At 40.9% G+C, this 14,843-nt stretch overlaps 2 protein-coding genes across 11 annotated transcripts in view; one reads left to right on the forward strand and one right to left on the reverse strand.

Moving 5' to 3' along the window:
- SETD1B (SET domain containing 1B, histone lysine methyltransferase) overlaps window positions 1–14,843 on the forward strand; it is a 114,469-nt gene that overhangs the window by 91,759 nt on the left and 7,867 nt on the right. The gene's annotated exons all lie outside the window — the stretch shown is intronic.
- Window positions 5,894–14,843, reverse strand: part of HPD (4-hydroxyphenylpyruvate dioxygenase) — a 183,333-nt gene continuing 174,383 nt past the window's right edge. For all 10 annotated transcript variants that reach the window (XM_056535005.1, XM_056535025.1, XM_056535018.1 and 7 more), the window contains one exon: window positions 5,894–7,127. In XM_056535005.1, the coding sequence (XP_056390980.1) occupies window positions 7,017–7,127 (111 nt within the window). In that variant the 3' untranslated portion in view covers window positions 5,894–7,016. The remainder of the gene's footprint in view (window positions 7,128–14,843) is intronic.

Consider the following 14,843-nt stretch of genomic DNA (forward strand, 5'->3'; position numbering starts at 1 on the left):
CCAGCAGTTTCCGATACAAAGATTTGGTGGCAGCAGAGAGTACGATGTTGTCTGTTACTGCTGCCACTTAAGGTTTAAAAAAGCATGTAACCTAAAAATAGTACATATCTTTAAATATTTATATGACATAATTATATAACCTTTATTAAAGAAATGTATTAAAAATGTTTTATGTTTTTTTTTTCCCCCAGACTACCCCTTTTTTAACCCCAGTTAAATGTGTAAGGTAGGCAGCTATTTGGCCAACTATAAGGTCTCAACAAGAATACCATATCCAGCCAAATACTCTATTTTTTCTTTGCCCTTCATGCAGATTCTAAATGCGCTTTAAATGCTTTCAGATAAGACCAGGTCCTATTTTTCAGACGCGAAGGAAAGACAGTCGACTTCTTACCTTCAGTTCAGTAAATACATTTTAGCTTTCAAAGGTAAATGTGAATGTTCAGTTTGTAAATTAAGAACCGTGTGTGTTTGTCTCCTGTATAGAATTTACTAGCTTCCCTTCTTCACTTTTTTTTGGGATAAATGCACTGGCCTCAACATCAAGGTCTCTTTTCACAGTATGATATTTCTATACGCCATCTCTGATTCGCTTCCATTCAGCCTATTCTACACAAGGCAGCTGTTCACAATCTTCTTTCTTTTAGTCAACTAAGCGGCACTACTGTTGAAACGGTTTTTGATTATTTTGCAGGGATGGTATCGGTGCATTTGTAAGAAGGAAAATAAATAAGGAAATGATCTATATGTGCTTGTGTATATAGCTTCTATATAAATGAAGAAAAGGTTTTCAGTGTACTTAGAAACTGCGTATCCTGTACAAGGTTTCACACAAAATCTCGAAACATTTGTTTCTTGTAGAAACAAGTTGAATTTTGGTTTCTCTTTGCTGATTTCTTTGTATTTGAAACAAGTCTGTAAATAATGAAAGTGAATATTGTAATTTGAATTTTCTTTGAGTTACAGCTCAGTGCGTAAGGATTTCTCTTCAATATGGCGGACATCATCCTGCCGAAAAAAATGGTGGCAGCTTTCTGCCATATTGAGAAGGAATCTGGAGCGAGCAGCCTTGTATATTGGAGTGGACAAGTAGCAGATTTTAGCTTGTGTCAAGCTTTATATAACATGTACATTCTGTATAAATATTTTTGTCGAGCTAGATTTAATTTAGAAGCATTAACAAATTGAATGGAAGAAAGAGACTCCCTGCACTAGAAGCATTGTGTATTTATTACAAGTGGAGAGATTACATAGTTACTATAAACCGTATGTATTAACACTTTTGCTGCCAGAAGCCTTGCAGAGCACAAGCATCTCGCTGCAAAAGTGTTCACCCGCTCAGCCTCATTGTTCGAGAGCTTGGAGAGGTTTAACTCTTTAGCTGCCAGGAACAAGGGCAATACATCTGCAAAGCAATTCCAGCAGTTGCGGTGACAAACTGGATTTTCAAAATTTCATAAATATATTTTTGTTTCATTTGTCAAATATTGCCATTCTAGTATTTGTTAAAAGAAAACACTATAAGGAATATTTTAAAGGGGTTGTTTAAAAAAAATAAAATAAATCTAATGGCACACTGCTGAAAGTTTCATGGGATTATTTTGTATATAAGGATATTTTTAATTCACAAAAGTCTAAGGAAGAAAAAAAATCAACCAGAAGCCAAGTGACAGGTTTTGCAATAAAAGAACTTATTTTTTCATTAGCTCCATTAGCTTTTGTGTTCAGATCTCTGCTACAGAGATTTTGCGGGTTCAATATAATTATTTTTTAAGAATCTTCTACATTTAGGGATTTTTTTGTGCATATGAAAACTGCCTTGGATATGTACTTTTGTTTTTTTGAGGAAAGTGTTTTTTGTGGGTGTGTCTTGCCTGTATATATTTGTTCATATTTTTGTGAATTCAATACTCTGTACCATTGTATTATAGTAACTTTTATAAAGCAAACCATAAATATACTCACTTTTCTTACAGAAAACCAAAGTCTCAATTGTGTATGATTTCTTGTGTACATTTTTACTCTGGAATGCATTAAAGGGGTACTCCAGGGAAATATATATATGTGTTTGTGTGTGTGAAGACATCTAAGGACATGTATCATATGGACTCCTTTACTGGCTTTGGAAACAACTGACTTTTTTTTTTACCACTTTATTTATTTATTTTAAATAATATGTATAATGTCAAATTGCAATGATTCTGAGCATCTGTACAATGTATATAGTGAGCATGCTGCTCTTTGTAACGTACAGGGTATCTATATACAAATAGTGCCGAGTGTTTATACTGTTTGCACCAACCTATATAGCAAAAGAACTGTGGCAGACAACAGTGTGAATGCAAATAACAATAATTTTTTTAATTAAAAAATTACAATAAAAACAAGAATGGAGTCTGACAAACATGGAACATCTCTCATATAGAAACTGCTAGTATGGGGTAATATAAAATGCCCACACAACATAAAGGGATAGTGCTAGGTATCTTAATAGCAGCATAACAATAGTAAGGTGCTGTATCCAAATACAGTGCATGAGGTACAAACAAAGTACAGGCACAGGATCACAGCAACAGATGCCTTAGATGTGCAGACAAAAAGTGCAATAGAGAGACGTCCACCCCTGCGTCTTTTTCGGACTTGCGTCCTTCTTCCGGGACGTAGGGGTGGACGTCTCTCTATTGCACTTTTTGTCTGCACATGTAAGGTATCTGTTGCTGTGATCCTGTGCCTGTACTTTGCCTATGCACTTTGTTTGTACCTCATGCACTGTATTTGGATACAGCACCTTACTATTGTTATGCTGCTATTAAGATACCTAGCACTATCCCTTTATGTTGTGTGGGCATTTTATATTACCCCATACTAGCAGCTTCTATATGAGAGATGTTCCATGTTTGTCAGATGCCATTCTTGTTTTTATTGTAATTTTTTAATTTAAAAAATTCTTGTTATTTGCATTCACACTGTTGTCTGCCACAGTTCTTTTGCTATATAGGTTGGTGTATTCGTATTTTCTGTATTGGCAGTATACACATGTCCATATACGTGTAGCCTTAGGAGTACTGTAGGGAACATTTTTATAAGCTCCCCTCCCACACAAGGCTTTATACTGTGTCTTTTTGGTGTATTTATACTGTTGTGGCCTACACGTGAGGAGTGATTTGCTGTCAATCGGTATACAATGAGGATATTATAGTGTAATATATAGTATGAAAAAAAAAGCATAAATTCATTGCAGTAACCTCATTACATGTAATACTATGTATTTTATAGAAACAATTGCTGGTCCTTTATTTTAAATGTAATGCAATAAAAACCCTACCAGAAGTGTAACCAGTGAAGGATCCAACAAGATTGTAACATCACACTTAACCCTTTTGGCATATTCCCCTGTTCAGCTGTTGGAGGACAGAAAGGTGGTTGTGGGAAAATGCAGCGCATGGGATGCATTGCTACAACAATGCTGAGCACCTTAAAGGGGTTATAAAGGAAAAAACTTTTTTTTTATATATCAACTGGCTCCAGAAAGTTAAACAGATTTGTAAATTACTTCTATTAAAAAAATCTTAATCCTTTCAGTACTTATGAGCTGCTGAAGTTGAGTTGTTCTTTTCTGTCTAAGTGCTCTCTGATGACACGTGTCTCGGGAACCTCCCAGTTTAGAAGCAAATTCCCATAGCAAACCTCTTCTACACTGTGCAGTTCTCGAGACAAACAGAGATGTCAGCAGAGAGCACTGTTGCCAGACAAAACAACAACTCAATTTCAGCAGCTCATAATTGTTGAAAAAATTTAGATTTTTTTTTTTATAGAAGTAATTTACAAATCTGTTTCTTTCTGGAGCCAGTTGATATAAAAAAAATTTTTTTTTTCCTGGAATACCCCTTTAATTCTCAGGATCAGTAGTGTTGTACGTAACATGCTTTTTTGATCACTTCCAAAATTTGGCACCATTAATCCACAGTAAATCGCACCAAATAGAGAGATCTGAAACACAGCCTCGAAATGAATAAATATGGTATGTGTAAAAGTTTTAATGAGATGTCACATAAGACTTCATAACAGATAAAACTGCATCAGGTAAGAATAATGGTGGGTGAAGCTACCCTTCTCTATTCAATTTGATTCAAGTTTTAGGTGGAATGTGACAAATTCATTTAATAAGAAGGGCATAGTCACAGTGTAAGGTAGTTAGTTTTTGTGTTTTTAGTTAACACAGGTGAAGCTGGAATGTAAGGATCCTTTTTTATGGCCAGGACGCTGCCCAATACTTGCATTGATCTAGCAGATCAGCACTCGCTAACTAGTCTTTAGACTGCTCAATTATTGTAAGTGCCAAACACGAAGGATCGCTGGATCATTCATGAGAAAAATCTGAGGCTAACTAATGATGATTTTTAAGGTCACATGTTCCCAGTTATCACCCAATGAATTTTGTTCAGCCGTTTGCTTGGTTTTGTACGTGGTGTCATTATCAGCCAAACAAGCCCTTAAAGGAAAACTGTCATATGTTTTGTCCCGCACTATCAACGGTATAGTGCGGGAGATGCTGAACATTTTGAGTCCTACCTTGCCCGGATGCGCTGCGCCGTTTGCCCGTTATAGCTGGTTTTTGGTATATTCAAATTAGCTCCTAACTGGCACGGGCGAGGTTACTACCTTCAACTGGCACTGTGACTTAACCGCAGCACCGCTGGCTAATGAATATTCATACGTTGTCTTACACTCTTTGTCTCATCTCGGCCGAGTCCTGGACGATACTGTGCATGCTCGGGATTTCCTACTATACCCGGAAGCGGTCTTTAGCATTGCTTCATTTGTCCGGAGCAGCGCTGGAGTAAGGGTGCATGCGCAGTATCGTCCAGGACTCGGCCGAGATGAGACAAAGAGTGTAAGACAACGTATGAATATTCATTAGCCAGCGGTGCTGCGGGCCGGGCGGCAGTTACGTCACGGTGCCACTTGAAGGTAGTAACCCCGCCCGTGCCAGTTAGCAGCTAATTTGAATATACCGAAAACCAGCTATAAAGGGCGAATGGCGCAGCGGATCCGGGCAAAGTAGGACTCAAAATGTTCAGCGTCACCCGCACTATCCACAGGTACCTGTGTATAGTGCGGGACAAAACATATGACAGTTTTCCTTTTAAGGGGTACTCCGGTGAAAAACTTTTTTTTTTTTTTTTAAATCAACTTGTGACAGAAAGTTAAACAGATTTGTTGATTACTTCTATTGAAAAATCTTAATCCTTCCTGTACTTATTAGCTGCAGAAGAAATACTTTTCTTTTTGGAACACAGCTCTCTGCTGACATCACGAGCACAGTGCTCTCTGCTGACATCTCTGTCCATAGTAGGAGAAAATCCCCATAGCAAACATATGCTGCTCTGGACAATTCCTAAAATGGACAGAGATGTCAGCAGAGAGCACTGTGCTCATGATTCAGCAGACAGCACTGTGTTCCAAAAAGAAAATAATTTCCTCTGTAGTATTCAGCAGCTAATAAGTACTGGAAGGATTAAGATTTTTTAATAGAAGTCATTTACAAATCTGTTCAACTTTCTGGCACCAGTTGATCAAAAAAAAAACGTTTTCCACCAGAGTACCCCTTTAAGGGTCTATTCACATGTACAGTATCCTACGCAGGATTTGATGCGCAGGATTTTCTGCTGCAGATTTCAATGCTTCCAATATGCCGTTACAGATTCTGCGCATCAAATCTGTGCAGGATCCTGTACGTGTGAACGTACCCTAAAGCATCAGGGAGGAAATGACAGAAGACCACTTCCAGCTGTCTTTTTCAACTTAAACCACTATGCAGCTAATCTGCTGTTACTGATCATTACAGTGCCCTTAAGTACATTGATTTATTTACCATACTTAAATTGTAAAAATAACAGAGCACGTCAGGTTTCCAATTATTTGATTTATTTTACTAGTTAGAATAATGTAGCCAACAATAGAAAAAGGAAGTTGAAATTAATTGTTTTTGTAATGAAAGAGCATCAGTAATGTAGAGAGAAGTCCTAGTGTGAACAAAGACATGGCTGTACAATTTTTCAAAACAAAAAAAAAAGTGTAATTTATAGCTGTAGAAAAGAATAGAAACCTTTTAAGGCTGGTCCAATGTATTTTTAGCCCAAACCAGGGGTGGGTCCAAAATGGTTCATTATAGTTTTTTCCTTTTCTGTTGGTTCAACTTCCTGTTTTGACTAAAATAGTGACCAAAATACTATGTGTAAACCCAGCCTAAGAATTTAATTGTCCACCATACACGTCAGACAAATGGCAGCCAAACCTGATTTCATATGTATGGTAATGAAACGTGTTTAGGCAGAGAAGGATTAGGCAGGTGGCACTTTTACAAGTCCTTAAAGGGGTACTTTGCTGCTCAGCGTTCGGAACAAAATAGAGCCGGTGTCGGGGGCTCGTAACGTCAAGGCCCCGCCCCCTCAGTGCAAGTCGTCTATGGGAGGGGGTGTTGCCCCGGAACCTGCTCTAAGCGTTTGGAACATTGTGTTCTGAATGCTGAGGAGCAGAGTACCTCTTTAAGTGAGATAAGACACAACCAGAGGTGTATAGTAATGGTTTAATCCCCTTTTTCTATTGAGATCACATGCTGAGCCTGCGCTTGAATGGGAAGGGTCAGAAGAAATGGCATTTTTTTTTTCTTTCAATTTGTCTGTTCATTTAAGCTGTTCATGATTTTTGGCCATGTTGTCTATTGCTTCATGAAGTCTAAAATGGCTCACTGGCTGTGGAAACATCTGTAATAAAGGGTTCTATTATCTGGGGGTTTGTACAACCTCATAATGTGATATAATTTACATAATGATATACATTTACAATATGATCTTTAATTCATGCAATGCCCATAAAAAAATCTTAGTAAGGTCAGTTGATTGTAAATTGTAGCCAAGCTGGACCAGTAAAGTTAGTTTAGCCATGTCCCCCCCCATATACTCTATTAACATCAACATTTACTGTAGCCGGGCACATGTATAATCTGCAGAACACTATAGGCTTTCTATTTCCCCATTTGGAGTGAGAACAGTGAGGTTTCCTCGTGCTTCCTGATCCTGTTCAATAGCTTCAAACAGTGACTTGAAATTTCCAGCACCAAATCCCTGAAATATAAATCCATTGTTAAAAATGTAATTATTATTCTTCCTCTATGACAGTTTACATTTTTGCTGGCTGTCTTTTGGAGTTCTACTCTAAGATGAGAACTGATTCTGTCATGACTTAAAGGGGTGTATCAGGAATAAAAACAAAAACAATTGATCGCTTACGGAGAGTTTGCACTGACACTGATGGTTTTCATTAATTTTTCTCTTCAGTCCATGCCCAGTGAGATTAGCTACAGTGCCATGGGTTGCAATCTTCTTGATAATGTTGTGCACTGTGGACAAAGGCAAATCTAGATCTCTGGAGATGGACTTGTAACCTTGAGATTGTTGATATTTTTCCACAATTTTGGTTCTCAAGTCCTCAGACAGTTCTCATCTCCTCTTTCTGTTGTCTATGCTTAGTGTGGCACACAGACACACAATGCAAAGACTAAGTGAACTTTTCTCCTTTTTATCTGCTTTCAGGTGTGGTTTTTATATTGCCCACACCTGTTACTTGCCTCAGGTGAGTTTAACCCCTTAAGGACCGGGGTTTTTTCCATTTTTGCATTTTCGTTTTTTGCTCCTTGCCTTTAAAAAATCATAACTCTTTCAATTTTGCACCTAAAAATCCATATTATGGCTTATTTTTTGCACCACCAATTCTACTTTGTAACAACGTCAGTCATTTTGCCCAAAAATCTACGGTGAAACGGAAAAAAAAATCATTGTGCGCCAAAATTGAAAAAAAACGCCGTTTTGTAACTTTTGGGGGCTTCCGTTTCTATGTAGTACATTTTTCGGTAAAAATGACACCTTATCTTTATTCTGTAGGTCCATACGGTTAAAATGATACCCTACTTATATAGGTTTGATTTTGTCGGACTTCTGGAAAAAATCATAACTACATGCAGGAAAATTAATACGTTTAAAATTGTCATCTTCTGACCCCTATAACTTTTTTATTTTTCCGTGTATGGGGCGGTATGAGGGCTCATTTTTTGCGCCGTGATCTGAAGTTTTTAACGGTACCATTTTTGCATTGATAGGACTTATTGATCATTTTTTATTCATTTTTAAATGATATAAAAAGTGACCAAAAATGCACTATTTTGGACTTTGGAATTTTTTTGCGCGCACGCCATTGACCGAGCGGTTTAATTAATGATATATTTTTATAATTCGGACATTTCCGCACGCGGTGATACCATATATGTTTATTTTTATTTACACTGGGTTTTTTTTTATTGGAAAAGGGGGTGATTCAAACTTTTAATAGGGGAGGAGTTAAATGATCTTTATTCACTTTTTTTTTGCACTTTTTTTTGCAGTGTTATAGCTCCCATAGGGACCTATAACACTGCACACATTGATCTTCATCATTGATCACTGGTTTCTCATAAGAAACCAGTGATCAACGATTCTGCCGCATGACTGCTCATGCCTGGATCTCAGGCACTGAGCAGTCATTCGGCGATCGGACAGCGAGGAGGCAGGTAGGGGCCCTCCCGCTGTCCTGTCAGCTGTTCGGGATGCCGCGATTAGCCGCGGCTATCCCGAACAGCCCGACTGAGCTAGCCGGCCACTTTCACTTTTAGCCGCACGGCTCAGCTCTGAGCGCGCGGCACCGCGATCGGCGCTGCGCTCTATTAGAGGCGGGTCCCGGCTTCACTATGACGCCGGGCCCGCCGTGATATGACGCGGGGTTACTGTGTAACCCCGCGTTATATCAGGAGAGCAGGACCAAGGGCGTACCTGTACGCCCTTGGTCCTTAAGGGGTTAAAGGAGCATCACATGGTTGAAACAATCTTATTTTTCCACAATTTTGAAAGGGTGCCAATAATTTTGTCCTGACGATTTTTGGAGTTTGATGTGACATTATGCCCAATTTGCTTTTTTTTCCTCCCTTTTTTGGTTTAGTTCCAATAAATACAAAGGGAATAAACATGTGTATAGCAAAACATGTGTTACTGCAATCCTTTTCTGTGAGAAATACTTCATTTTCTTGAAAAATTTCAGGGGTGCCAACATTTACGGCCATGACTGTACATTTGCACATAGAGGGATCTCTGAGAATTTTGAACAGCCATTTCACTTTTTTTTTCCTCTACTCTGCCTCAACGGGGGAGGGGTAGATTGGTTACAGGTGCCTAAATCTTAGTTTGGGACTCAGTTCTGAGCTTGCTCTTTCTGAGTGTTGCTTTGGAAGAGAGGCAGCTGAAAGAGAGTTGTAAAACAGGAGTTTGAAAGAAGGAGTTTGAGATTGCTGTGAGTGTTAGTTTCCTTACACTGTAGGGACTTTACACTCACAAGGTCTACTGAGAATTTAATTGAAATATTTACTGTCATTTTTTTGGCTGTTAATCTGTGAAATCCCCATAACTAGATGGCCTCCATGTTGGAAAATGCAGTCCGGTGTACATCTTTCACAATGTATGCAATCCTTGAACAGCAGTTTGAGGGTGCATATTGTTGTGCGAGTTGTTCATTTGGAAGCCCAGATCCTGGATCTAAAGGAGCAACTGGCAACACTGAGATGCATTGACAACTTGGAGAGGAGTCTCCTGCTCACTGAGCAAGTACTCTGTGGGGTAGAGGTGGGGGAGGATAGTGGGATAGAGCTGCAGGAAAGTCAGGCAGCTAGCTGGGTTTGTTAGAAAACGGGGTAGAGGGAAAATAGTCAGTCTTGTCCTGATCTTAATGCCATTTCAGAGCTAGCAGTACTGCAGCAGGATACTGCCTCTGACCGCCAGGGGGGTGTCTGCTCCGGAAAGGAGGAGTGCAGGGCAGGCCAGACAGGTACTGGTAGTGGGGGACTCTATTATTAGGGGGACAGACAGGGCGATCTGTCACAAAGACCCAGGATTGCCGAACAGTGTGTTGTCTACTTGGCGCACGAGTTCGGCACATCGCGGATCGGGTTGACAGGTTGCTGGGTGGGGTTGGAGAAGACCCAGCAGTCATGGTACATATCGGCACCAATGACAAAGTAAGAGGTAGGGGGAGTGTCCTTAAAAATAATTGCAGGGCCTTAGGCCTCAAGCTAAAGGCAAGGACCTCCAAGGTAATATTTTCTGAAATATTACCTGTACCACGAGCCGCACCAGAGAGGCAGCGGGAGATCAGGGAGGTAAACAAGTGGCTCAGAAGCTTGTGTAGGAAGGAGGAGTTTGGGTTAATGGAGAACTGGGCCGACTTCTCTGTCGGATACCGGCTCTACAGTAGGGACGGGCTGCACCTCAATGGGGAGGGTGCAGTTGTGCTTGGGGAGAAGATGGCTAGAAGAATGGAGGAATGTTTAAACCAGGGACTGGGGAGAGGGAACTTACAACATAGAGGGGGAATTGTAGATAGAGAGGGGGGACTTATGTACCTGGGGGTGGAGTGGAGGGAGGGGTTATTATAGTTAATAGGGATAGGCTTCATAGGGGGGAAAAAAGCATACACCATTGAATTGCATGTTGACTAATGCCAGAAGTCTGACCAATAAAACTGACGAATTGGAGTTGATAATGTCTGAGGAGAATTATGACATAGGGGGTATAACAGAGACTTGGTTGGACGATAGCTGTGACTGGGCGGTCAACATACAGGGTTATAGTCTATACAGGAAGGATCAGACAAAACGGAAAGGGGGAGGAGTTTGTCTTTATGTAAAGTCCAGTCTAAAGACTCCACTGCAGGAGGATATATGGGAGGGAAACGATAATGTGGAGTCCTTATGGGTAGAAATATATGGAGATACAAATAAAAAAATATTTGATGGGGGTTTGCTATAAGCCACCAAACATAATGGAAGAGGCAGAAGATCAATTACTGAGGCAAATAAACAAGGCAGCAAATCAAAATGAGGTGATAATAATAGGGGACTTTAACTATCGTGATATAAACTGGGAAACTGAGACCTGTGACTCTCATAAAGGAAACAGGTTTCTGACTATAGCTAAAGACAACTATCTGTCCCAAATGGTGCAGAGCTCGACCAGAGGGGGCGCCCTACTAGACTTGATATTAACTGACAGAGTAACTAATGTGCAGGTAGAAGGAGACCTAGGAAATAGTGATCATAATATAATACTTTATAACTTAATGTAAAGGCAAAGTTTGATCAACTCAAAGAGGCCCGAAAACAAGAATACTGACACTAAGTGGGAGACTTTTTAAGAAAATTTAAAATTCTCACTGTAAGAGGTATATACCTTTATGGGAATAAAAGGGTCAGGAATAAAAGAAAACCAATGTGGATAAATAAAAATGTTTAAGGGGGCAATAAATGACAAAAATAAAAAGCTGCAAAAATAGAGACCAAGACAAATTGCCAAAGAGAGCAAAACTAACCCCAAAATGTTCTTTAACTATATAAATAGCAAAAAAGGTCAAAAATGAAAGTGTAGGCCCTTTAAAAAATGATGAGGAAGAAATTATAGACCGGGATCAGGAAAAAGCAAATATATTAAACAAATTCTTCTCCACTGTATTCACCAAGGAAAATGAAATGCCAGCTGAAATATCTCCTCCCCAGTACAGGTCACCTGTCTAACCCAGGAAGAAGTACAGTGCCACATACAAAAATCAAAATAGACAAGTCGTCAGGTCCTGATTGCATTCACCCCCGTGTTCTAAAGGAGTACTCTGGTGCAGACGTGGAAAAGGACTTGGGAGTCTTAGGCTGCTTTCACACTATAAAAATTCATCTATTACAAACGTCCGTCAGAAAACCCATGTTAAACGGCCGTTAAACATTCCCATTCAAGTCTATGGGATTTTTTGATTATCCATTATGACCCGTTATAGCCCGTCATGAATAACGTCCGTTAATTGTGACGGGAGAAATAACGGGACATGCACTAATTTTTCTTCCGTCACAAGAAACGGGTAAATTAACGGCCGTTATCTTTAACATTGAAGTCTATTGTTGACGGATGAGCCGTTATTTCATCCATTTGCACCTGGTTTATAATATCAATTATTACTTATGAGCATGCTCAGAAGAGGGGACATCAGCAGACTCCTGCAGTACTGAGGGACTACTACTACTCTCTTCATGGAAGAGACTTGTTTCCATGATGGGAGTAGTAATTCCCTGGCTGTGGGAGTCTGCAGACAGCTGGGGAGGCTACATTAGTGTTTGTACTACTACCCCCATCATGGAACAGAGTCTGTTCCATAATGGGGGTTGTAGTACAGGGGCTGAGGGATTGATCGCATCGGGTTTCATTGCTGAGACCTGATGCGATTAGAAGTTATTAAGCAAGGGAGTGGGCGGCATGCTCCGCAACCCTGTGATGTATCGTGTGTTTTAACTTTAATTTTCGAATCCCTCGCAGGGAGCCCTGAATGGCCAGTACTGAGGAGCCATTCATGGCTCTCGGCGGGAGATTTAAAAATTAACATTGTGACTAGCAGGGGGCCATATGTATATTAACCTCTTCAGGTCGCCGGGCGTATGCATACGCCCTGCATCCCGAGTCCTTAAGGACGTGGGGTGTATGCATACGCCTGTGGGAATTCCGGTTCCCGCCGCTAGCCGGTTGGGGACCGGACCAGAATGCCTGCTGAAATCATTCAGCAGGCATCCCGGCACATTGCCCAGGGGGGTCCTGAGACCATGTCGGCGATCGCAGAAAATCGCATGTCAATTCAGACATGCGATTTTCTGCTATTCTGGGCTGATCGGGTCTCTGGTGACTGATCACCCGGAAAATAGCGATGATCGGAGCTGTCAGGGACAGCCCAGATCATCCTGAAGGCTAGGAGTGAGGTCGCAGTGCAGCGATCTCCTCCGATCCCCTGCCATTGGTCAGAACTGATTCTGACCAATGGCAGAGCAGGACAGTGGGTTGCCATGGCAACCCCCTGTTCTGCCTACCCCTGGATATCGAGGGGAACATGGAAAGAAGATGGAGGCCGGTACCTGGAGGAGAAGATGCCTGGGGACCACCCGATCTTCGCTGGAGACTGCTGGATCCTGGCTCAGGTAGGGAAACTACAGTGGGGGGGGGGGGGGGAATTGAAAGTTAAAGTAAACTGATCTTTACTGTAGCAACCACTAGGAAGGCCAAACTGCAACTCCCAGCATGCACAGACAGCAAAAGGCTGTCTGGACATGCTGGGAGTTGTAGGTTTGCAACATCTGGAGGGTCACAGTTTGGAGACCACTGTTACAGTGGTGCCCAAACGGTAGCCCTCTAGATGTTGCCAAACTACAACTCTCAGCATGCCTGGACTGCCCAGGCATGCTGGGAGTTGTAGTTCTGTAACATCTGTCCCTTCAGATTTATCAATTTTCATGAAATTTTTGGAAATTGCTGCTCTACTTTGAAGCCCTCTAATTTTTTCAAAAAGCAAAAATATGTCCATTTTATGATGCCAACATAAAGTGGACATATTGTATTTGTGAAAAAAAATAAAGTTTATTGGGAATATCCATTTTCCTTACAAGTAGAGAGCTTCAAAGTTAGAAAAATGCTAAATTTCCAAAATTTTCATAAAATTTGGGCATTTTTCACCAAAAAAGGATGCAACTAACGCCGAAAATTTACCACCAAAATAAAGTAGAATATGTCACGAAAAAACAGTCTCAGAATCTGAATATTCGGTAAAAGCGTTTTCTCGTTATTAATTCGTAAAGCGACGGTGGTCAGAATTGCAAAAAAGGGCTCAGTCCTTAAGGTGAAAAAGGGCTGCATCCTTAAGGGGTTAAAAGTGCTGTGGGGGGCAAGATATATAGCACTGCAGGGGGGGGGGGGGGGGAAAGCAGATAACGTTATATGTCTGCACCCCCCAGCGCTTCTATATACATATACCCCTGCAGCGCTATGAATGAAAAGTATTCCTATTAGCAGCGCATAGTGCCGGCAGACGTCTGCTGGCACTATGAGCTGCTAAAAGAAATACTTTTCATTCATAGCGCTGCAGGGGTATATACATATGCCGGCTCTGCGCTATGAATGAAATGTATTTCTATCAGCAGCATTGAGCCGCCGACTGCTGCTAGAATGCTCTTCATTCATAGCGCAGCAGTGACATATATATATATATGTATATAGATATATATAGATAGATAGATGGCAGCGCTGCGAGAGTACATTATACTTGTGCCGGCGGGGGGCTAGATATATAGGCTATATGTCCCCCCCCCCTCCTGCAGCACTATATATACCCCCACAGCGCTTTTAATATACACATGGCTCCCTGCTACTCCCAATGTTCATTTTTAAATCTCCTGCTGAGAGCCCTGAATGGCTCCTCAGTATCGACCATTCAGGGCTCCCCGCGGGGGATTTAAAAATGAAAGTTAAAACGCAGGATACATCGCAGGGTTGCGGAGTGAAATCCCTCAGCCCCTGTACTACAGCCCCCATCATGGAACAGACTCTGTTCCATGATGGGGGTAGTAGTACAAACACTAATGTAGCCTCCCCAGCGGTCTGCAGACTCCTGCAGCCAGGGAATTACTACTCCCATCATGGAAACAAGTCTGTTCCATGATGGGAGTAGTAGTAGTCCCGGCTGTGGTAGTCTGTAGGCAGAGGTGTTATGGACATACATGAGGAATGTTATAACGGGTCTTAATGGATTATTCAGCCGTTAGCACCTGTTATTTAATTTGTTGTTATACATCCGTTTTTACACAGAAAATGGACGTTTAATAACGGATAAATGCTCATAGTGTGAAAGGAGCCTTAGTTAACAGTAAATTTAGCTGTAGTAACCAGTGTCGGGCTGCTGCT

This window comes from Hyla sarda, chromosome 1, assembly GCF_029499605.1.
Source record: "Hyla sarda isolate aHylSar1 chromosome 1, aHylSar1.hap1, whole genome shotgun sequence".
NCBI classification, from domain to species: Eukaryota; Metazoa; Chordata; class Amphibia; order Anura; family Hylidae; genus Hyla; species Hyla sarda.